This window comes from Excalfactoria chinensis, chromosome 17, assembly GCF_039878825.1.
Source record: "Excalfactoria chinensis isolate bCotChi1 chromosome 17, bCotChi1.hap2, whole genome shotgun sequence".
Classification (NCBI taxonomy): domain Eukaryota; kingdom Metazoa; phylum Chordata; class Aves; order Galliformes; family Phasianidae; genus Excalfactoria; species Excalfactoria chinensis.
The window spans coordinates 897,840-921,656 of NC_092841.1; the positions used below are offsets into that span (position 1 = coordinate 897,840).

Here is a 23,817-nt window from a genome sequence, read left to right on the forward strand (position 1 = left end):
CTCCCCGGAGCGCTTTTGCAGCTCAACAAACGAGACGAACCGTTGATGTCAGGGCGCATTTTGTAATGCATTCATTTAAAAAGAAACAAAGCGGTCCATAAACGCCCCGGATTTTGAAGCGTGAGCGATGCCGGGAGCTTTTACTAAACAGTTTCTACGGGTCGCACTGGTGAGTCACAGTGAATTGGCACTAAGCGGTCGGTGCAGCCGGCCTGACCCTGCACGCAGCCCCCCCCCCCACAGGAGCACGAAGAGCAGGAACCGGGAAGGATGCAGCGGGGCTGCGCGCTCAGAGAACCCTTCCGAGCAGCTTCCAAACGGCCGCGGGGCACTCACGTGGCCCTTCCCCATCATCCTCCCTTTGCAAAGTCGCATCCTCTCCACGCCGTGCAGCGGTGCGGGGCTGCCAGGTGCGCGCGGCCCCACCGCCCAACAGCCCCCGAGAAGCAGCGGGAGCGCGCCCCGCGGGCTGGGAGTGCCGTGTGTCGGCCGAACTGCGAGCGAGCAGCCGGAGAGCAGAAAGACGTGGAGTAGGAAACGCAAATTACCTGCGAACTTTTCAGCTGAGCTACAGTGTCCGGGAGGAGATGCGGCTTTGGGGGCTCCTCGCTTCCTCCGCGGGTTAGGGCCGCTTTTATCAGGGAGCACTGATTGTTTTTATAAACTCGCAGAGCACAGTAAGAACCGGTTTAAAATAGAGTGAAAGGAGCCGGTGCGGATGGAATTAGACAAACTCTGCGAGCCGCTTTTCCAAAAATAAATTAACTTCTTGCAGCCCGCGGTGCGGAGCGGGGAGGCCGGGGCTGCGGGGGGGGCTCACCTTGCCCGGCGCTGCCCGGGGGCGGGGAGGGGCCGGGAGCGGTCGGCCCGGGGCGGTGCGCTGCCAGGACCCCGCTCCGCGCCCCGCGGACGGCCGCGGCCCCAAAGCCGAGCGCGGGTGGGACCCCGCAGCGCCCCCCGGCTGCGCGGAGCCGCCCGGGAGCCCCGAGCCCCAGCCCGGCAGCGCGGCTTCGCCCCGACCCCGGCAAGAGTTAAGGAGGAGGAGGAGCCTCCGCCGCCCGCGCTAGAGGAGCATCGGGAGCCGAGCCGGGTGCTGCCGCCTGCCCCGCGGGCTCCGCCGCTCCACCTGCCCCTCTGCCCGCGTCCCGACCCGCGGGGTCAGCGCGCATCCCTGGAGCGAGGGCTGCCCGAGCGCGTCCCCCGAGGAAACGCAGGTGCTCGGGGCAGCTCCCAGCCCCCATCGAACCGCACAGCACCCCGAGCCGGAAAGGATGGGCAACGATGACCGAGTGCAGCTCCGACGGCTGACAGCAATGTCCCAGCGCCCCCTGAGCTCCGGCACCGGGCCGTGCCCACCGCCCTGGGCAACCGTGCCGTGCCGTCTGCAATGTGGGGCACAACCTTTCCCTGACCCCCCGACCCGCCCTGACGCAGCTCCGTGCCGTTCCCTCGGGCCCTGTGGCTGTCCCCATGCTCAGCGTCCCTGCAGCCACCGCAGCCCTGCACCCCGCAGACTCCCACGCTCACGGGAGCACCCGGCTGTGGCCGAGGGGAACCAAAGGCAGTTTTAGGAAGGGGAAGGAGAAGGGGGTGCTGGCAGGCCCAGCTGCCCTGTGCCCCAAGGGTGCAGCCTCCCCTTGGGAATGGAACTGCTCTTTATCACATTCTTTGCATCAGCAGGTCCTAAAGCACCTGATTTCTCCAGGTCCTTGGGAGTGAAGAACCAGCATCTGTCAGGTGCCCTTTACCTTCAGCTTCCTTTCAAAGCCCCCCCAAACTCACTTTCCCACCTTTCCTGGGCTCAGGCTTGCCTCAGCCATCATACAGGGCTGAGCTGGCACAACTGCCCCAGGGCAGCATCCGTCCCCTACCTGAAGTCACGCTTTAACCTCAGCCATCATCTGGAGGCTGCATGCAGAGAGCATCTTTCTGCAGCAGCCTTCCTCACGGGCACTGAGCTGTGTTTTCTGAACATGGGAGCAGCAGTTTCTCTGCTCAGGCTGCATTTCCCCTTAGCTCCAAGCCTGCATTCCCTCAGGGTCCCTGCCTATGCCTCCCCAACCACCCCATGTTTCCTCTCCCATCAGCTTCCTCCCCTGAGATGAAGGTGTCCCCCCCCCACTGTGTGCCACTGCTGCTGGGGATGGCAGTGCCTGCAGTTCTCCACCCAAAACTTTACCTATCAAATAATAGTAATACCACTTTGTTCTGTCTGGTACCAGCAGTTCACTCCCTTGGAGAAGCTCCCATGGATACGTCTGTGTGGAGCCAGCAGCCCCTGTTCCATCCTTTCCAGGGCAGGCAGGATGCTGCTCCCCTCTGCAGGGAAAATCCTTTTCCTTCTATTTATTTACATCTGGCTTGCTGTAAATTCACCCGCCTGTGAACCTGCGGCTCACACTAACAAATGGTGTTAAACCTTCTGCTGTGTACAGCAGCCGCTGACGGGCAGACGTACGCTGTGGGGAGATCCCAACCACCCTCCCACAAACCCTCATCTCCCACCAGGTTTGTTCATATGGCATCAGACAAGTGCAGCATTCTGTTCTTTGGCCAAGGATACCTTCAGCCTTCGAAGCAGTGGGGGCACACAGCTGGGCCACGTTCCACATGGTGCCCACTGTGAAGCTCAGGCCCATTTCTGCAGAGCCCCAGCTCGTCCTGCTGCCAGGGCTGCTCCTCCACAGGTGGACGAGGGTTCCTCGCCAGGAGATGCACCTCAGGTTTGGGTGAGGCAGAACCAGGGCCCAGAAAGTGTCCTTTGGGAGCAGGAGGCTTTGGGGAAGGAAGCAAAGGGAAACGAGCATTTCAGAGCTGAGAGGTTGGTGTTCCTGAGTGAACTGGCAGCGCAGTAGCTGCATTGATTTAGACTGTTATCATTAGGGCTTGGGGTTAACAGACCTTGCTGTGCAGTGGAACACCACCTTCTCAGAGCTTTATTGCACTGCTGCATTGCTACAGGGGCCGCTGGGCTCTCGCTGGAAGCTCTTTGCACCACAGGGTCTCCTTTGCAACCAGCTCTCAGGCAGGGTAAGATGGGAATGGGGCAGAGAAGGAAGGAGAGGCTTCAGTGGCTGCGGATCCATCCCACAGCAGCTGTACCACGACGCTTCTCCACCCCCAGCCTCCCTTCAGCAGCACTCTCAGTTTATTTTAGCCAGGGGGATGGAGGACACAGAGCCAGAGGATCAGAGAGCTGCGGGGTGTGTGTGTGAGGGGGGCGGTGGGCCCGTGCCTTCAGCACGTGTGACATGCGCCTGGTGTCACCGAGCACAGGGCTGTGTGCAGCATGATATACGAGCTGCAGGCGGCGGGCTGCAGCTGGAGGAGCTCTGGAGGTCCCTCTGTGGGGCACGTGGGCGGGCAGACCCCACGCTGGCTGCCGGACGGAGCTGCTGGGATGCAGCCAGCAACTGCTGAGCTCTTTTTTATCGCCTTTCTCATCCTCGGTTGCTGGAAGGGTTAAACGCTTCCTTTGCCAACACGGCTCGCCAGGATTCCAGCCCCATCCTTGCCCCACACATTGCAGGTGCACAATGCATACACCCACATTTCTTGACTGCCTGGTGCTGGGTGCCCACCACAGGTCCCACACGGGTCTCACAGTGAGTGGCACATCCCCATGGTGGGGAATCACCCCAAAGAGAAGGAATAACCCAATGTGCTCACCCTGGTGGAATAGAAGCCATGCAGAGCTGTAAGCTGAGGCACACAACAGCTGCCTGTCAGCACGAGGTGGCCCCTGAGCACGGAGCTGTAGTGCCTCCTGCCCAAGAGGTGCCTGTGTGCCAGTGGGGAGCAGGCAGGGTGCCCAGACAGCACCCAACTGCTTCTAACAAGGCTCAGCACTGCTGCAGGCAGCCTTGTGCTGCCCTGAGTGTATTTCAGCCTTGTGTGTGCAGGGAGGGTGATGGTGTCCGTGCAGAAAGGGCTGATTTGCACCAAATTCTGGTGCATTACACTCATGGGTACGTGTATGCAGAGCTCTGCAGCAAGGTGGGCCAGGGCACGTGCCACCCACCTTCAAGCTAAAGCCCCCCCATCCTCCAGCACAGGGAGACCAGACAAAACAATCCACACTGAAGCTGTTCCTTTGCTGCTGTGCCCTTCTGCTGTAGCACACCAAGCCCAGCCTGGTAAGGCTTCTGCGATCCTGGGGGTGGTGGGCACAGACTCCAGCCTGCCCCCGAGGTACTCCAAACAAGGCAAATAGTAATAACAGAAGCAGGAAGGAATGGAAATGTCATGTCAGTGGCTGTAGAGCACCAAGCTGCCATGCAAAGGAAGGCACAGTGGCCCCGGGTCACCAATTCTGGCACCTTTAGCAGCTCCTGGTGTCAGGTGGATACAAGGACTGGAGACAGGGACACCAGTCCAGGGGCAGCAGGAGGGCTGAAGGCAGCAGCCAGGCTCTAAGCACATGCAGCAGGCTCCCCACCTCCTGCTCTGCCCCTTCCCAGGGATACAGGCACACCGAGGGAGACGAAGCCATCCAGCCAGCCAACCCCGGGGCTGCCGTCCTGCCCTAAGGTGCTCTGTCCAAAGCCAGCAGTGCGGCTCAGACACCTCCTATACTGACAGCACCCCCACACACACAGACATGAGGGACATGGAGCCCCGGTGCTGCCATCCCCTGCACCACGCCGGGGCTGCTGGCAGCTAAAGGTCCCCACTGCTCGGCCTCAGCGCAGAGCTCAGGACTGGGGTGCGGGCAGCACAGATGCAGCCAGAGATGCGCTCCCCACACTATTCTTAGGAAGGGTAAAGTTTATACAAGAAATTTAAGCTTTAAACCCAGGCACCATAAATAGTCTATTTTTCAAGGGCTGCAAGTCAGTTGTAGGCCAGCAGCCAGAGCCAAAATTTGGCAGCTGTCTTTGTTTAATGATTAATTAAAATGAGGTAACAAAACGAGACGTATCTATTAACGAGGGTATTTGCAGCGTCAGTAGACGATTCCAAATGGCTGTTTCTTTTTTTCCTCCCCCCTTTTAATCTCTAAACCTCTCGTCAGGAAAACAAGCTCTTCCTCGGCGGCGGTGGGCAGGGCTGAGCTGCGGCCCCTCACCCTGGGAGCAGGAGGGGAGGGTGCACAGGCACGGCTTTATCTTTATGGTCCTCCGCCTTTAAACAACGTGAACCCTCCACAGAAAGATTTTTCCAGCTTAGAGATTTTATTGGGACGTCAAGTAAACTTCAGTGGAGAGACCCTTGGCTGTGATGGAGGGAGGGGGGAGGTCTGCGTGTCGCTCCGGCCCTTTGCCCAGCATGGGGTGGTGGGTGCTGCAGAACAGGGACACAAACAGCAGTGCTGGAGGCAAAGGGGCACTTTCCGTGCTCTCTGCCAGAAAAAATGGGGTCCAATCCACATCCCCACCCTTCTCTTGGGGTGCAGCTCCCAGCATGATCCAGCCCAGGCCCCTCAGGGAGATGTCCCCAGAGCATCAGTATGGGGAAGGAGCTCCCAGCCACCACCCAGTGCTGGGGATGTTCCTGAGGCTCTGAACACCCCGTGAGGTGCCCGGCCACCTCAGGTGGTTTCTGTGACCAGAGGAGGGTTAATGCATGCAGGGGGGCCCAGAGGCAGCTCTGGGGGGTGTGCGGTGCAGGTTCACCCTCCCCGGGGCTCCAAAGGCCTCACCACATGGGAAAGCACCCAAGTATGAGGAAAAGGGAAAAACATCCCAAAATAGTTTAGTCTTGTTTTCTGCACTGAGACGCCCAGACAGGGTGGGAGTTCTGGTTGTGTCTGAGCTAAAAACTACAGTAAATAGCAAAGTGGCTGCAAAGCCCCACGTTCTGGATAAGAAGGACGCGTGCAAACGCCGCCCGTCAGCGTGAGGACATTCTGGAGGTGAAGGCCCATAAATAACTGAGGGGGGGATGGAGCTGTGTGAGGGGTGAGCCCCAAGTGCCTGCTGCAGTACATCCTCTGCCCAGTGAGTCTGGGTTGGCAGAGAGAGGAAAATGTGGGGACTGCTGCAAACAGGGCCAGAACCCTGTGACCCCACAGCCGTGGGCAGGGCACTGTGTCCCCATACCCAACGGCAGGACCCTGGTGTCCCTGTATCCCTGTATCCACGGCCAGAACCCCGTAGCCCCATACCCATGGGCAGGACCCTGTGACCCCATAGCCATGGCCAGGACGCTGTGTACTCATACTCACGGGCAGGACCCTGTGACTCCATGCCCAGCAGCAGGACCCTGCTGTCCACAGCCGTACAAGGGGCAAGGGTCGCAAGGGTCGAGGAGCAGCCTGGCAGCAGGGAGGGGCCGGCTCTGCCCGCTGGTCGGAGAAATCGCGGTCGGGACGGACCCACTCCGGGCTGTTCCGACTCCTCAGCACCGGCCCCCAGCCGCAGCTCCGCTGCTGGAGAAACGCCGCGTGAATCCCGAGGTTACGGCGCTGACGGCCGCCCGTCCAAGAGCGGAGCAGCGCTGCGGCCGGCTCGGGCACGGCACTGCGAGCAGCGCAAAGCGGAGGCGCGGTGCCGGCCGCCACCTATGGCCGGGCTGCGGCAGTGCAACAGCGGGCGGCGGGACACGGCTGCGGGTCGGGGCTGCTCCTCGCACCGTGCCCGGGTCCGGCCGGGGACCCAGCGGGGACGGAGGAGGCTCTGGGAGCGGGAGGGCACCCGGAGCTCAGAGTTTGGGCGTTGGGAACAGAAGTGGGGCTCTGCTGGCTTTTGGCGCACGCTGGTGGTGACAGCGGTCCTGTGGTTGGACATCAGTCTCTGGCCGTGCTGTGCAGCCGCCAGCCGCGGGCAGCTCGTGCAGGCAGCTTACCATGGTGGGAAGGTGTTTCTCCACACAGCCCGTTGCTCTCCAATGGCCCCAGAAGCACGCTGAGCATTACCTGCTTCTGACAGCCGGCCCCGAGCAGCCCTTTGGGCTGTTTTCAGCTTGGTGAGGCTCAGCCCTGGGGCTGGAAGCTGGTCGCATAAGCACAGTGCTGTCTCTGCACAGCGTGATCAGAGCCAGAGCTTCTCTGGTGGGACAAAACCAGCCTCCCGGGTCATGCAGTAAGAAGTGCAGACGTGTCAGAAGGGAAAAGCAGAGCACAGCAATAAATCCTCCTCATTCAGAGGCAGGGGCTGCTCTGCGTGCCTGCAACTTGCCACATCCTGCAGCTGTCAGGGGAGAAGCAGAAGAAGAGCCATCCAGGAGGGATGGGCTGCCAAGGCTGGTATGAACCAGGCCCAAAGTCTGCGAGGAAGGAGAGAGGAGAAGGAGGGACTGGTGAGGCTGAAGCTGCTCGCCGTGTGCTCCTGTATCTCAAGGCTTTCCTTAGCACGCACCCTCAGCTGAAATTCCTGTAAGCTCTTCGTTAATGCAGCTCCCCAGGCTGTACCTTGCTGCCCACCTTGACTCCTGAGGTCACTCACATTCAGTATCTCTGTGGCCCAAGGGATTTTTTCCCTTTTTTCTCACTAGTTGCCTGTATTCTCTCCTATATGTTTTTCTATCTCTTTAAAGGTTGTACCAGCTAAGGCAGCCCTTGTGATGCCCAGACACAGAAAAGTAGTAGAACTCACGGGCTGAGATGAAGCTATTTACTAGGGCAGAGACAAGGAAGATAGCCATGACACACCAGCGCTGCACAGCACTGCTCCCCGCCCAGCCGCACCCAGCGAACACTCTGAGCAGCTGAAGAGAGTGAGGTGAACTCCCGCCCCCAGGAAGGAACATTCCCATTGGGTACCTCCGCTCACGTGACAGCGGACGTCCGGCGGGCCGGCTTTCTCTTCTCATTGGTTTGTCCTTATCACGTGGTGTAGGGGAATGTCGGAAACGCCGCGCTCCCATTGGCTCCCGGTGGGGTTCCGGGGCGGGGCGCGGCACGCGGATGTGGAGGCTGGCGTGGGCGCTGCGGCGCGGCCTGGCGTGGGGGGTGGACGCGGCCATGGCCGACGGACCCTCGGCGGCGCGGCGGCCTAAGGATGTCCCGCGGCACGTGTGGGCCCGAGAGCGGCGGCGCAGCGCGGGCACGGGCCTGTCAGGGCCCAACACGGTGTACGTGCAGGTGGTGGCGGCTGGCAGCCGCGACGCGGGCGCCTCCGTCTACGTCTTCTCCGAGTTCAACCGGTGAGTGCGGGGACCGCGGCCGGGACGGGGCTGCCGGCCCGCGCTGATCCCTGTGTCCTTCAGGTACCTCTTCAACTGCGGGGAGGGGACGCAGAGAGCCATGCAGGAGCACAAGTGAGTAGCGAGGGGAACCGCGGGGGGACGTTCCGGGCTGCACCGGCCGCAGCTCACCGCCCCGCTCTGTCCACAGGCTGAAGATCTCCCACCTGGACAGCATCTTCCTCAGCAGGGTGACTTGGGCCAACGTCGGCGGGCTGCCGGGTGAGTGCGTCCCATCCCCAGTGCGGCCACAGGAGCAGGGCTCGGCTTTGCCCGCAGCCTCTTTGGGGCTGTTAGAGCCGCCGGGCATAGGAGTTCTTTAGGAGGGGAGGGCGCTGCCTGTCTGTGTGTGTGGCTCTGTGGGCCTGAAGGCTTCAGGAGATGCTGGTGCTGCCCCCACAGAGAGCTTTGTGGATCTGAGCTGGAAAGATTCTGGTCCACCCCTATCCTCAGCATTGAGTGACATTCAGACTGAGTGCTTAGCATCTTGTCCATTGAACTTCGTCTGTCTCCAAGCAATGGCGAGGTTAGCAGTCTGTTAGGTAACTTGTCCCACATGATGATGATCAAGGTTTATGGCTGCTTTCCATATCTGTGCAGATGAGTGACTTGTTGAAAGCACCATAAAGCTGAGACAAAATTGAGGTCGGTTGTGATTTCAGGTCTGGTCTTCCAAGAGAACTGCTGACAGTGAGAGGAACCTTCCCAGTAAGATCCACCACCTCTTTGTTTGGTTGTGATAAAGTTGTTTCTCTGCTTTGTTTTAGGTATGATCCTCACGTTAAAGGCTATGGGGCTACAAAGGTGTGTCTTCCTAGGGCCACCAAAGCTGGTAAGTAGTGGAAGCTTGCAGAAAGGGGGCAGGACAGTGTCAAATATTGGTGCTTACCTTTCAATTGGGAGAGCTGTTGTCAAGACCTCTCAGTATAAGAAAGACATTGAGGCTGTGGTGTGTGTCCAGAGAAGGGCAGTGAAACTCATGAGGGGGGTCTGGAGCACTATTCTAATGAAGAGTGGCTGAGGGAATTGGGATTGTTTAGTCTGGGCAAAAGGAGGCTCAGGGATTATCTTACAGCTCTCTGCAACTCCCTGAAAGGAGGTTATGGTGAGATGAAGATCGTCCTCTTCTCTCGTGAGGATAGTGATAAGACAAGAGGGAACGGCCTCATGTTGCGCCAGGGGAGATTCAGGTTGGGTGTTAGGAAAAATTTCTTCTCCGAAAGAGTGCTCGGGCACTGGCACAGCTGCCCAGGGAGGTGGTGGAGTCACCATTCCTGGAGGTGTTCAAGAAACATTCAGCTGCTGTTCTAAGGGATGTGGGTTAGTGGGGAAATATTGGTGGGAAGTGGACGGTTGGACTGGGTGATCTTGGAGGTCTTTTCCAACCTCGGTGATTCTGTGACTCTATGGCAGTGGATCATCTGAGTCTGAGATGCTATTCTGGGACAGCGCCAACCTGAAGGCTGTGCTAGAGAGGTTGGATTTCAAAAGCAAATCTCTTCTGGTACATACAAGACAACATCACACTTCTGCTACTTAAAACTGCTTTGTCAGCTCACATTCTGGTACACCATTTAGAAAAAAAAGGGCAGTTCTTCTGCCTCTTCTTCTTCCCCACATTTTAATAGGAGCTTGGTGTCCAAAGACCTTCTTAAGGCAATCCTTAACAGTCTGATGCCATATCTAGGCTTATATTTCCATTCCTCACTGTGATGTAATTTCCTTACAGTATCTGCTGGGTAGAAATGGTGATTCAAGGGATGGGAGATGCTGATTCACTCTTTTTTTTTTCTCTTTTTTTTTCCCCAGCAAAACTACTTGAAAGCTATTCGTCTCTTTCCTGGACCCCTAAAAAGAATGGATTTAGGTATGTGTGTTAGAAAGATGCAGCTAATATAAAGTTGTAACTTTTGGTTTCAGCTGTATCCAGAGTTGCACTAGGTACTACCAACTTCAGAATAAATAGCTCGAGTTTAGGTCCCTTCAGATCCATCCCAAGAGCTGTCTGAAAGAAAAGCGGTGTTTCCAGGTCTGGTTGTGACAGGCAGCTGCCAGTCTGCCTAACTAGTATATGGAACTTGGCTTCAAGGCACTATTAAGGAAGTTTAGTTCTGGAGATTACCAGTGAACTTGCTTACCATGGTGTTATGGGTTGTGTTTTGAGGACAGCAGGTTTCTAAGAGCTTTAATTATTCTTTGATCCGTGCACTAGGGCAGAAAAAGGGAAGGGGGTTGGTCATTTGGTGGGATTTTTTTTTCCTGAGAGAAGAAAAAGTGCTTTCCTGGTAGTAATTCTTGTAGACTATGAATCTCTTAAGGACTTCTTTATGCCTGCTTTTGTTCTCTTTCCAGCTGTACAGTTGCACACAGAGCCAGAGTACAAGGATGAGACAATGACAGTCCACCAAATACCTCTAGTAGGTGAGTATGTGATGCAGTAGTTAAAGAGGAGGAGCACTTGTTCATTAATTGTGCTTAAGATCATTAAAGGAGCACCTTGTTTGCAAGCCTGAGTAAGCAGAGGTTTAAGAATTTGCATGTTTTTCTCAGCAGTAGGATCTCTCTCAAAGAAATGAGACATGCTCAGTCAGCCTTTGTTTGTTTCATTAGTGGGTTTAGGATGATGTGAGAATTTAGGCTTTATTAGCCAGCTGAGTATCCTTGCTGCTGAAAGTTGCAATGCTTCAAGAACAGGCATAGTTTTCATAGTGTCCAGCTGTTCTGAGGGAATCCGAAGGACTTAGATGACAGGTGGCACCTGAAGACCAAGTCAGACTATTGGAAGGGTTCTATACTTTGGTACAGTTTGAATGCTAATATTCCAGAAGAGGAAATGCTGCTCTTGCTTTTCTTGTTTGTCCACTTTGCTTGAGATATTGTTTCCTGTTCTTCTTGGATTTGGAACAGGAAAACCAGCAGCTGCTGAAAGTACACTTCCTCAGAGTCCTGGATTATCAGACCAAGATGGAAGTAGCTCAGAAAGTGACACAGAGTCTGGATCCCCAAGAGCTGCACAGCAAAGCTTGGATGAGAGCAGGGAGAAAGGAAGCCCAAAGAAAACAGGTGAAAACAACGGAACTTTTGATTTGATTGAAGTGAGACCAGACTAAGGACATTCTTTTGTCCTCTAAGCTGTTAGCCCAATGCAAGTGAGATCTGTACAGGAGCTCAGCTGAAGGATTACGTGGCGCACAGTGAGGTCTAGTACTTCAGAACCTGAAGCAAAACTAAGAAGTCTGAACATAGGGCATGATTCCTGCATGGAGTTATGATTAGGCCTTGTATTGATTTACTCCTGTCTGGAGTGGGTTCTTAAGCTGATAAATGTTCAGACATGGATTTTAGTTTGGTTGTAGTCGAACCTCTGGCTGTCGGTGCTCAGGACACTTCATTGATGGGCTGCAGGTTGGCTGGATGATGTTCATTCATTAACGTTTTAATAAAATTAATCGTGGCTTAAAGGAAAGTGATATTCAGTGAAGACGTTCAGTCATTTTTCATTCTGTTGCAGGTGATGAACAGCAGCGTGCCAGCAGGCATCCTGATCTGGTGATGGCATTTGTTTGTAAAGTAAGCTTGCACACAAAGATACCTTGTTCAGTATTTCATCTTGCTAGCTGCTTTTATTTGTAAATAGTGTTTTCAAGCAAAAAATTAGAAGCTTTATAGTTGGACTTTCAAAAAGGCAGTGATAGTACAAATATAAAGCAATTATAACTAGTGGGTTTGTTTGGTAACACTCTTTAATAGGCAGCCAATTAAGAGTATGCGTGTTCCATTTTTGCTGTATGCTTATACTATGGAAATCTATCCTGCCTATATCACAAAAGAAGAGAGAGGAGCAACAGCCTGATCCTCAAAACCCAAAAAGTCTGGTGAAAACTTTTTGGGAGTAAGTTAGACTGGTGACAGGGGAACTGGTAATACAAAAACCCACAACCAGCTACGCAACCTTCCTTGCCTGGAAGGCGATTTGTTAAAGATTTGCTGCTCCACACCTGCAGAGTGTGATATGCTGGATTCTTGTCTTAACTGGAACAGTGGAGAAGACTTTGTTTCACCAAGTCTGATATCGAAAGGAAAGCAGGGAAAAAGAAATCCCTTGGCTTCTCAGGAAATAGCTAAGCTGGACATGAATAGATCTTATTTCCTGGCATTGCTTAATGCTCTTTTATTTGGTGGATTAATTCTGTTTTAACTCTTTTCAGATTCACCCAAAGAAGGGAAAATTTTTAGTTATTAAAGCACAGGAGATGGGTCTGCCAGTGTAAGTATGAGAGCCCTGCATGGGGAATGGGGCAAGCCCTGGCATATTAAAGATGTCAAGCTAAATTTTCAATGGCCTTGTTTTCAGGGGAACACCAGCCATTCTTCCTATAATTACAGCTCTTAAAAATGGGGAGACCATCACTTTTGAAGGCAAGGAGGTAAGATGAATATATGCTTTCTGGCTGTGGGTCCAGTGAAGAAAGGGAGATGGCAGTATTTTTCTGTAGAGTACTGTGGTTGTGGATGGCCATTACAGTTACGGTTTTGTTATTGTTCTTTTTTTTTTAATCTTGATACAAGGGTGGGTGATAATTTTCTGCCTGTTGTCTCTCATCTCTGCTAAGGTCTCTATGGGTTTTGGTGTTTCTGAACTTTGAGTGGTTACTTTTGGTGACTGGGCCTTGTTTTCAGCCCTGAGTTGTTGCTAAAGTTGGCTCTTGAGGAGTGTCTGTTGGAGGATGTTATGATGGTGTGATCAAAGGAGTACACTCTGAAATGTGTTCATTTGTGACTATGAATGTCTCTGATTTGCTGGGGCTTGTTGGTCTCACTTTCCCAAGGTGATCCTGATTAGGTGTCAGCTAGTGGAGCTGATCCCTACATATTTTAAATCTGGGACTTGAATGCTTGTATAGCCATTGTTCCCTCCTTACTTTGCACTTCTTAGACCACAGAAGTGAAGTGAGTCTTAATCTCTCAGGCTCTAGTTAGAAGTGTCCCAGGTGATCTGTAAGCGAAGACCATAACCTGGATGGATACAACTGACATATCTTTATGTCATAAGAATTTAGCAGAACTTCTTTTCCTAAGCAAGCTGTTATTAGTCCCTGAATCTGCACAGATAACTCAGAAGCTGCTAAAATTCTCTTAGTTTTTTTCCTTCTAAGACTGGAATTGCATTCATTGTGACACAGCAAAATGCAAACTTGTTCCTGTCCTGCCCTCTTGCTGCATGAGGACTGCATTGTGGTTTTGCTCAGTGTTGAGTGAAGCTGCCTGAAGCTGCTTCTGCAGCCCCAGCAGCCTGCTGGGAGCTTGCTGGTAGATCTGCTGAATGGAGCCTGATGTAATGATGCACAAAGGGCTGCTTGTACACCTTCACCTCACAGTGTGGTCTTTGTGTATCTGTCTGCAGCTTTCGCCTGAAGAACTGTGTGCCCCTGGTGATCCTGGCCCAGTGTTCATTGTGTTGGAATGTCCTCATGAGGGCTTTGTGGATGCTGTCTGTGAAAATGAGACCTTCCGAAGGTAGCGGGGATGGGTGACCTGAAGTGTTTGGGGGAAGACGTCCATGCTGAGCCTTCTAGAAAAGGCAGGTCTATGTGTAGGACCTGTGGGGTTCTGTGACTGTGACAGATCTGTCTTCCCAGAGCCTTTGGAGGAGAAAATAGGCACTGGTGTGTTGCTATGGAGCAGTGCTGAGACTCCTACTTTTTTGTGCAGTGAGTCTAGGTGCTTAGACTGTGTGTAATCTCTCCATGAGATTTGTGCAGAGGCACACCGAGCTTCTGAAAGGCTTTGCAGATGTTGCTTCTTGGAGGGGGACAGCTGCTCTGGGTGGGAGAGTGGAGATGTCAGCAATGACTGTCTTAGACCCTCATTTTGAGCCTTAGGCCCACTGTGGTAGGGGCTTGGAGCTCCTGGGCTGTACTCTTGAGATCTGTGCTCTTCTTGCTCCTGGGGGAACTGCTCCAATAGTGCAAGAGTGGAATTGGAGGGAATGCCAAGGTGATTAAGGATCAGTGCTCACGTATCCTTACTATGTTCTCCAGGTACCAGGAAGGACTCAATGAGGATAAGGTTGCCTTAGTTATTCACATGACTCCAGAGTCAGTGCTTCAGGACAGCCGCTACCAGCAGTGGCTGGAAAGGTGCGTGGTCTTCTGCTTGCATGGCTTTATGTCATTACTGGACAGCAGCGTGTTCTGATGTTGTAAAGATTTTCCCAGAGCAGGGTGGCTGCAGAGCTCTGTCTCAGTTGAGATTTTGAGCAAGTGGCTCAGTGTGTGCATATGCCAGTGTGGGGCTGAAACTGTTGTATATTTTGTCATCCACTTATAGATTTGGACCTGGAACTCAGCACTTGGTGCTCAATGAAAACTGCTCTGCGGTGCACAACGTGCGCAGCTATAAGATCCAAAGCCAGCTGAACCTCATCCACCCAGAGATCTTCCCTCTGCTCACCACGTACCAGACCAAGGTAGGCAAGGCCCTTCCTGCCTCTGTACCTCACACCTTTGAGGTAAAGAATGTGTTTCATGTTGCAATTCTTCCTGTAGGAAGCAGAGGCTGTGTGTAGTGTGCCCATTGTGCGAGGAGAGTGCCTTTTGAAATACCACTTCAGACCCCACCAGGAGTGGCAGAGGTCAGTAGGAATCTTCTTGGCATCTCAATTTTTTAGCGCTGGGCTATCAGCTGTGTTCTGAGGGTTTGTCCCTGTCACTGAAAGCCTGAAGTGTAGGAACACAAATGAATGAATTGCTGATTAAATAATTTGGACAGTGGTTTGGAGGGTCGTTTTCATTCCTCAATTCATCCAATATTCATCTCTCTGTCCTCTGATCTCATGTGCTGTGTACCCAACTGGCTGTGATAGGGAGACACTCCTCAGAAGTCAGGTGAAAATCTTAACAGACTTTGTGTTTTCAAATGTTATCAGAGGTGAAAGCCCCCAGTGATTAAACAGAGTGGGACTTCTGTACTGTCGCATCGTGTGCAAGCAGGAGAAGCTGTTGGGTGAGGCTCTTGGGGGAAGAAAGTTCTGTGGTGAACCATTTACTGTGACTCAAAATTACGTCTTCTTCAAGTAGAACAGGAGACCCTAGATGCTAAGAGGAAATGGTTTCTCTTAAGGGTGTCAAGGCCTGTAGTAGTGCATGTGCAATGATGCAGAACCAGAGGATACTCCAGCTTCTGATTGATGCTTGGAGCCCTGTCAGGTGATTGTTATTCTTGCAAGACTCTCTACTTCCCATGATGGGCCATGCGGTGCTCCCTGGTGTCCTGCTGCTCTCTGAGCCAGGAAGTGCCCAAGAGCACAGTGCTGTTAAAGGAGCTTTGGTGAGATGGTTATTTTAGTGGGGATTCTGAGTCCTGCCTGACCTTCCTAGCCCACACCGTACTCATGGATATATCTTCTCCTCCTACTCGAAATGGAAGGAGTGTTTGCCTCTTTGCTGGAAGGCTGTTTTGGCACAGTAATTCATCACGTTGCTCTGAAAAGTGCAGTGTTTTCAGTTCTGTCGCCCCCCATCCTGATACCTGGCCTCTTCTTTCAGAGATGCTGTGACTATCTGTGATCATGATGCATTTGTTGCTGAAGCCCTGGATCTCCCTGACTTCCAGGCTCGTGTGAAGGAGTGCAAAGAGAGCCTGCCTGCTGTATCAGGTAAAGATCAACAACTTGTCTTATCTCAGAGTAATGGCAAGCAGAAGGTCCTGGTGAGCCAGTGCTTTAAAGCTCAAGTCAAGCTATGAACATGCAGGTCTTCCTGCTGCTCAAGAAGTGCCATGAAGTCCTCCTGGAGCTGTGCAGATTTCAGGCTGAGCTCAAACAGCTTAGCTTATACCTGTCAAATTATCCATTCTTCTGTTTCTGTTGTTCTAAAGCTGCTAGGTTTGGGGATTGACCTCTTGGGGGCAACTATAGACAAAGCATCTCTGCGGTGTTTCTCCGTGGTGACAAGCTCTGCTTGTGTTGAATGCTGTCATAGCAGGCAAAGTGCAAGTCCTTGCGTTTGGGAAATATCCTCCTCTAGAAGCAGCTCCCTGTGAAGCATTCTCTAAATTTCAGTTGTCCTGTTCGTAGTTTCATGGTATGGTGCAGCACCACTGGCTCACTGTCTGGATCCTGATGCAGAGGGTTAGGGCAGTGTGGAGCAGTAGCTAGATTCCTCTTGAACTGGCAGCTCTGTTTTGGCCAGTGAGATGAGTCCTCATTTGCCTGCCTTGTAATCATAGGATGGCCTGGGTTGAAAAGGACCCCACTGCTCATCCAGTTCCAACCCCCTGCTATGTGCAGGGTCGCCAATCACCAGACCAGGCTGCCCAGAGCCACATCCAGCCTGGCCTTGAATGCCTGCAGGGATGGGGCATCCATAACCTCCTTGGGCAACCTGTTCCAGTGCGTCACCAGCCTCTGGGTGAAAAATTTTCTCCTGATATCCAACCTAAACCTCCCCTGTCTCATTTGTTCTCACCATTCCCCCTTGTCCTATCACTGTCCACCCTCATAATCAGCCATTCCCCCTCCTATTTATACAAGTACTGGAAGGCCACAATGAGGTCTCCCTGGAGCCTTCCCTTCTCCAAGCTAGACAAGCCCAGTATCCTCAGCCTTTCTCATAGGAGAGCTGCTCCAGCCCTCTGACCATCTTAGTGGCCTCCTCTGAACCTGCTCCAAGAGCTCCATGTCCTTCCTGTGCTGGGGGCCCCAGGCCTGTACGCAACCCTGCAGATGGGGCCTCACAAGAGCTGAGCAGAGGGGGACAATCACCTCCCTCTCCCTGCTGGCCACCCCTTTTTTAATGCAGCCCAGCACACAGTTGGCCTTCGGGGCTGCAAGCTCACACTGCTGGTTCATGTCCAGCTTCTCGCCCACCAGGACCCCCAAGTCCTTCTCTGCAGGGCTGCTCTCAAGGAGATCTTCCCCCAGTCTGTATAAATACCCTGTTGGATGCAGCTCTGCATTCTGCTTTGTTTCTGTGATTGCACCTGTTCTGTTTTCTGTCCTCCCGTGGTAAATTCTGGTGCTGTGTGAAAGCTGGATGCTGTGATGAGCAAAAATGAACATTCCAGGTGCATAGTCTTTGGAAATGTTCGGATGTTGAACTGAATAGCTTCAGACTGGGCAGTACATGGATAATGCTTACAAACTTGTGTGCATTTTTGCAGGAAACGTGGATCCTTATCCTGAAATTGTATTCTTGGGAACAGGATCTGCAATTCCAATGAAAATCCGAAATGTCAGTTCTACACTGGTGAATACTAGGTATGTCGTGTGTTTTGTTTAGGGAGAGGCTCAGCGTCTTGAGGGTGTTTCCTAAGGGTTATTTTGATGACTGGTGTGCTGGTGACAGAAGGAGAGTGTCCCTGTGGTGGTGTCTGTAGGACTTCTGTCTCAAGCACCTGTCTCTGTAGGTGGGGAAGGAAGGCTCAAGAGCTACTTGTAAAGACAAGCATTTAATGTCTTTATTTTGCCATTTGCCCCAAGTATGTATTTACCATCAATATGACAGCAGAATGAGCTTTGCAGATAGAACAGTGTCTAGAACTTTGGCTAGTAGAACAGGACTAGCAGTAGAGGAGGAGCACTGATAGCTCTCTGCCCTCCAACCCAAAAGGTCCCCTTCCCTCAATATACCCTGCTCTGAGCTCATCCATTGATGGGCCACTTGTCTTTGTCTCTTGTATTACCAGCTCTACCCGATCCCTGCTCTTGGACTGTGGGGAAGGAACGTTTGGACAGCTCTGCCGCCACTATGGAGAGCAAGTTGACCAAGTGTTGTGTAACATAGTAGCTGTGTTTGTGTCTCACATGCATACGGATCATCATTCGGTAGGTTGTGTGTTGGAAGAAGAAGCTGTGTGGTGCTGTTTGGGATCCAGATGTAGCTGCAGCTGATGAATGCAGGCTGCTCTGCTCTTAAGGCTGCAGTTCCCCTCTTGTGCTCCCCAGGCATTACCGAATCTGTTTCTAATCCCTTTTTGCTTCCTGTTAGTGGTCCCTGTAGATTGTCTAGAGAAGTCTTTAATATATTTTTAATCTGTATCCAACCCAGCTTCCTTTGGTTCTTTGCAATAGATCCTCACAGATGATCAGTTGGTCTGTTCTAGATTGGGCCTGTTTGGGGCAGGCTTTTTGCTGGTCTGCTGTCTCATGTCTGGAAACCAGACTGAGAGTGACGTGTTGGCTGGAGGCTTTCTGCTCTCCACTCTTCTGCTGGGAGCAGACACGGCAGCTCTGGAAGGGTGGAGAGGCATGGTGTTGTGAGCTGCTGGTCACCAGCTTGTGTGGCATGAGTGGTGACAGCGTTCCAGCAGCTCAGTGTGGTGGTTGGTTCTTCTGACTGTAGATTTTCCTGAAACTGCACTGTGCTGAGCTGCTGTAGCACTGCTGGCACTTAGTGCCTGGCTCTATCTGACTACAGCTTGCTGTCTTTTTGTCCCTTTTGCAGGGCTTGGTGAACATCCTGATGGAGAGGCGGAGAGCTTTTGTAAGTTGTGCTTTTGTTTCACTGTTCCCTTGTACCTTGGAGCAAGGGAAGGGGAACTTTTCCGATGTGGTGGAAAAACACCTTTTTTTCCCCAGGGTTTCTCTTCTCTGTGATTCAGTGTCTACCTAGTACTGATTCTCCTCCTATCTTTTCTTTTGCAGGCTTCCCTTGGTCAAGCTTTTAGCCCTTTGTTTCTGGTAGCACCTGAACAGATCATGCCTTGGCTACATGAGTACCACAACAACTGTGAATCGATTCTCAGGGACATCAAGTGAGTTTTCTTTGTGGTATGTGTTCCTGTTGGGTCCTTATTCAAGGCAAATGACTGTCATTTGTTCTCCCCATCATTTTACTGAAGGCTGCTCTTTGTCACCTTCCACTGTGCAGGACTGTGACATGTGCCTTGCAGAGGAGATGAGAGGATCTGTTACTTGGTTTTGCTGCCAAAGAGGGGTTTGCTTGCAGATTATGAAAAGGGAGTTGGGCTAAGTGTGAAATGACTCCTGAAAGGCGGGGTGTATGACAGAGGGGAGGAAATGACTGGATGAGCTAGTGGGGCACTGGATAGCAAAAACAAAGAGGAAAACTCACACAGGTGCACCAAATCATCTCGTTTGTCAGGCAGTGAGCGGAGAATACACTCGTGTAAGAGAAAGTCTGCTTAAAGGTGAGATCAGGTTTTAATTTGTTCCTGTCCTTAGTTCTTTCTTTTCCCTTCTTTTGCAGAATGATTACTTGCCAGTCCCTTGTGAAAGGCCGTGAGAACATCAAATCCAAAGCCAAACGGTTTATCGCTTCTCTATTAGAGAACTACGACTTGGCTGAGGTAAGCTGACAGCATCTTGTGCTACAGTAAAGGGCAAGAGGGAATTTGAGGTCTAACACTTATGTTGTTGTTTAGTTTCAGACTTGTGAAGTCCAGCATTGTAAAAATGCTTTTGCATGTTCAGTGATCCACAAATCTGGATGGAAAGTAGTATATTCTGGTGACACAATGCCCTGCATGGCCTTAGTACAAATGGGTAGGTGACAAAAACCTCTGCTTTGAAGGACCTCTTTGAGTGTGGCCTTGAACTGTCAGTAACTGAAGTGGTCACTCCCAGACACTTTGTGCTGTGAATGCAAGCCAGTGAGGGGCTCTGGGTGGAAATGAGAGTTCACTTGCTTATTTAGGCAACTGAACTAGTGTGTGTTCAGCTGAAGAAGAAATATGTGATTATTTACACAGGGAAAAATGCTACTCTGCTGATCCATGAAGCAACACTGGAAGATGGAATGGAAAAAGAAGCTATAGAGAAAACGCACAGGTAGGTGTGGTGTGGTAGGAAGGCGCAGCTGCTGAGCTGGGTTTAGACCTTGGATCTGGTGGTGAGGGGCCCAAGGCCTGTAGGTGGTTCTGGTGTGCATGGAGCTCTTCAGCACTAACATGAGAGTGTTGCTTGCTGCACCAGCTCTGTAACTCTCTTTGAACACCCCCAGAGAGAAATAAGGGAAGCTTTTAAATAGACAGTAGCAACTCTACAAATGGATTAGCCCAAAGGAAAGGCCTTCAGCTTGACTGCACTACAGGACTAAGCGTGGACAGTAGAAGGGTAATCCACACTGTCAGCTATCTGCGTGATTCAGACTGAGCTCTGCAGCCAGTGGTACTGCCTGCTGCCCCCAGTAAAAAGGGTAGGGAACCTGAGAGCAGTTTAAAGTGAGTGAGCTGAACTTGCTGGCACCCCTGGGTTGAGCTTTTGTCCCCAGGTCATGAAGCACTGAAAAGCTTCAAGTTAATTAGAACCTTTCCTGCACTGTGAGTCATGGAAGCTAGAGACTTGCCAGCTGTGCAAACTGTGCCTGGGCTTGCCAGTAAAGGCAACTTGTGCCCAGCAGGTGGTGTATGGTGCCCAGTGTTTGCTGTTGGTATGATGTGATGCTAGCTGCAAGATGCAGCCTGCTGTGCCCTGCTGGAGAGGCAGGCTAGTGTGTATGATGTGCTGTGTTCCTGCTCCTTTTGCAGCACAACCTCTCAGGCAATTGAGATTGGGATGAAGATGAATGCTGAGTTCATCATGCTCAATCACTTCAGCCAAAGATATGCCAAGATTCCACTGTTCAGTGAAGACTTCAGTGAGAAGGTTGGAATCGCATTTGATCATATGAGGGTAAGTTTGGAATGTTGATCCAGGCTGTGAGAAAGGTTTCAGTGCTACCTGGGGATGGCTGCTTAGGAATGAAATGCTCCATTTCTAATACTATATCAGCATGCTGTGTCCTTCTGAGAGCAGTTTCCTGTGAAACAGCTCCTTTAAACTCTGTCAGCAGGTATCACCAACATGGGGGAGAATGGGTGACATAGTGCCCAAGTCTCTTTAGGACAGGTGTTGATGGCTCTTGAGAACAGAAATCTATTCTTCTGGATGTTTGTCTCATGTCACCTCTGTTGTTGGTGCTATTGCCTGCTAAAAAGGTCACTTCCATTCCCTTTCCCTTCTTAACTGATGCACTGCCTTAATGGCTTTCTGCAAAAGATGTCTGGGATCCTAAACCCTGTAGTGCTGCTGTTCTGCATGTAGGAGTAGCACACTGGCTGATCAAAGCCTGTATGTACAGTGTGCACATGCTGTCCTGTGAAGAGAATGTCAGTAATGTGATATAAGGGATTGGTGGACTGGCTGCTGTAGGGTTGTAAATGCTCACCTGCCTGGCAGCTGCAAATCATGGTGAGGTGCTGGGGGTACCACCCAGGGGAAGGGGCTGAGCTGCTAAAGGCTGGGAGTGAGGGAAGGCAGTTCTCAAGCAAGTGCTCTTGTGCCCAATGTATTGCAGGTACGGCTTGGTGACTTTTCAACCATCCCAAAGCTGATCCCACCCCTGAAGGCTCTGTTTGCAGATGACATAGTAGAAATGGAAGAGCGGAAGGAGAAACGGGAGCAGCGCCTTCTGAAGGAGGCTGCAGTAGTCTTGGACCAACTGACCGGTGGTGAGAACAAGGAGACACCATCCCAGAAACGGAAACAAGATAAGAAGCATCAGGAAGTATCGAACAAGAAACTTAAAAAGCTTAAAACAGTAAACTGAGGGAAAAGAGGTAGAGAACACGCTCTGCTCTGTAAGAGGTGCCCTGTGTTGCACAGGCCTCTGGGGCTGGCAGTGCTGGGGCAGCCTGCAGGTACCATGGGAAGAGGGGCTGGCCTTGGCGGCTGGATGAGCTCGTTGTCAGTGGATCTGTATGGGTTGAAGCTCCCAAGCATGCTGTAAGCAATGCAAGTCCTGCGGTGACAGTATTTACCCATACAGGCCCTGTCCCTGGATGTCGCCAACCCACGTGTCGTTTTTCTTTTAGCCAAGAGTTCTCTCTCTTTTGGTTTTACACTAGAAGCTATTGGCAATGCAACAGTTACAGTCCTGGGAGGTGCTAGAGATGAAGTCTGGTAAGCCCTCGTGGGGCTGTGGGCTCTCAGGAACAAGGGGGGGTGGGGAGGAGCTCTCTGGTTACACGAGGAATTCTCAAATAAAATGGGACCCAATTAATTGCTTTTAGAGATGTAGGTTCACTTCAGGATCTGAATGCTGCTGTGTTCCCATTTTATTTTGGTTTTCTTGGTTGATTCCTCCCCCACCCCCCATCAGAACAGTTTTCCAAAGCCTTCATTTACAATAAACCACTCAACATCATACACAGCTGTTTTGATTAGCTTGTTAATGAGGTGTGGGGGTCAACAAATACCTGAATTGTTGGTCAGAATGACCTTATTATTGTGTTACAGCACGTTGATCAGCCTCACACCTGTTGCAGCTGTGCTTGGTGCCAGCAAAACTGCACCTGCTTCTGCTGCCCTGCACTGAGCAGCTTTGTTCCCGTTGGCTTGAGATGGCAAATGCCTGCAGGCATTGAAGGCCGGGCTGGATGTGGCTCTGGGCAGCCTGGTCTGATGGTTGGCAGCCCTGCTCGTAGCAGGGGGTTGGAACGGGGTGATGGTTGTGGCGAGTCGGCTTATTGCTGGGCTGCGTTGGATGCCGCGAGCTCCGGCCGCCCCGGGGCTGAAATGGACACCAGCGGGCGGGGCGATCAGCGGGCACTGCCCGGCCCTGCCACTCGTCCCCCGGGCAACCGCGGCTCCTCCCCGCAAACAGCCGCCGCATGGAGGGCGCGGAGCTGCCTGCGGAGGAGGCCCCGGACCCCCGCGTACAGCGGCTGCTGCGCTGCGCGGCTCGGGGCCTGCGGCTGCCGGCGGGACGCGGGGCGGGCGGCGGAGACGCGGCGGCGGAGCTGCGGGCGTTCGCGGCCGGGGCGGCGGGGCGGGCGCTGGCGGCGTGGCGCGGCCCCGCGGGACACTTGGCGCTGGGACCCCTGCCGCCGCCCGCCGCCGCCGCCCGCCCCAAGGCGCTCTTCTTTCTGCGGCCTCCCGGGCCCGGAGAGCCGCTGTGCGGGGATCTGCCCGCTGACGCCCTGCAGCACTTCGCCGCCCTGCTGGAGGAGGTAAGGCAGGGGCACGGGGTCAGCTCAGAGCTTCGTTTTGAACCTCCCAGCCCCATTCCTGCAGCTCTGGGCCTGGCTGATGGTCACGTCCAGATCAGTTACAGAACCCTGGGTTGCTCTGCCCCCATCCCCAGCAGCACTACACGCCAGGTGCTCGTCCTGGCTTGGATTTTGCTTTGCTTAGTTCTGTCACCCAACAGGGCTCAGCTTCCCCCACCCCTCCTCTGCAAGAGGCCACGAAGAGGAGGAGTTGCTGCTTGATTGAAATAAACTCCTTTACTATAAGTGATAAAGGATGGGGAGGTAATACAATATAAAAGGAATCAAGAGGAATAAATCAAGCAAACACGCTCCTAACTGTGCTGCAGGCTCAGCAGGGCAGAGTGAATGTCCTCACATCACTGCATCGCTTTGTATCTCCCACCCCAGAACCACGTGGGGAGGGCTGGAGCGCTGTGGGGTCTGCAGTTCTCCCTCAGCAGCTGTCCCAGTTCTGGCACTTCATTGCAGGATGACACGATATGGAATGTATATGGAAAACCCTGACGGTATCCACCCTCTATTCCGTATTGTTTCGTTGTGCCATAACTGTACAGCACACACACATACATATACATACACAAGTAATAAACAATAGTCAGCACTGCATACATAGGCACATATATACATAAAACTACTGACTCTTCTTTCCCAGCTTCAGGTCCCCTTGAGGTACACAGCGAATGTCCCCATTTTCTCATG

At 52.6% G+C, this 23,817-nt stretch overlaps 3 protein-coding genes across 6 annotated transcripts in view; 2 read left to right on the top strand and 1 right to left on the bottom strand.

The window, feature by feature from the left end:
* The window catches only part of MYOCD (myocardin), a 211,914-nt gene extending 211,180 nt beyond the window's left edge, over positions 1-734 (bottom strand). For all 4 annotated transcript variants that reach the window (XM_072351837.1, XM_072351831.1, XM_072351830.1 and 1 more), the window contains exon 1: positions 549-734. The gene's annotated coding sequence lies outside the window, so the exon portion shown is untranslated. The remainder of the gene's footprint in view (positions 1-548) is intronic.
* A 7,089-nt stretch (positions 735-7,823) lies between these two features.
* Positions 7,824-22,276, top strand: ELAC2 (elaC ribonuclease Z 2). Its single transcript, XM_072351759.1, has 24 exons — positions 7,824-8,085; positions 8,149-8,199; positions 8,276-8,346; positions 8,892-8,956; positions 9,934-9,991; positions 10,477-10,545; positions 11,032-11,187; positions 11,636-11,694; positions 12,333-12,391; positions 12,479-12,551; positions 13,529-13,641; positions 14,166-14,264; positions 14,455-14,593; positions 14,673-14,758; positions 15,672-15,781; positions 17,287-17,383; positions 17,812-17,950; positions 18,570-18,608; positions 18,770-18,879; positions 19,335-19,434; positions 19,510-19,630; positions 19,837-19,915; positions 20,614-20,758; positions 21,423-22,276. The coding sequence occupies exons 1-24, from the start codon at positions 7,847-7,849 to the stop codon at positions 21,672-21,674; spliced, it is 2,529 nt and encodes an 842-aa protein (XP_072207860.1). The 5' UTR covers positions 7,824-7,846; the 3' UTR covers positions 21,675-22,276.
* Positions 22,277-22,737: 461 nt separating this feature from the next.
* Positions 22,738-23,817, top strand: part of DNAH9 (dynein axonemal heavy chain 9) — a 164,745-nt gene continuing 163,665 nt past the window's right edge. Inside the window, exon 1 of the mRNA XM_072351683.1 lies at positions 22,738-23,076. Coding sequence (XP_072207784.1) covers positions 22,738-23,076 — 339 coding nt within the window. The remainder of the gene's footprint in view (positions 23,077-23,817) is intronic.

Coding starts and splice junctions, on each gene's coding strand:
- ELAC2 (XM_072351759.1), top strand. CDS start 7,847: ATGTGGAGGCTGGCGTGGGCGCTGCGGCGCGGCCTGGCGTGGGGGGTG. Junction 15,782..17,286: donor GAGCCTGCCTGCTGTATCAG/GTAAAGATCAAC, acceptor GCATTTTTGCAG/GAAACGTGGATCCTTATCCT. Junction 18,609..18,769: donor TGGAGAGGCGGAGAGCTTTT/GTAAGTTGTGCT, acceptor TTTCTTTTGCAG/GCTTCCCTTGGTCAAGCTTT.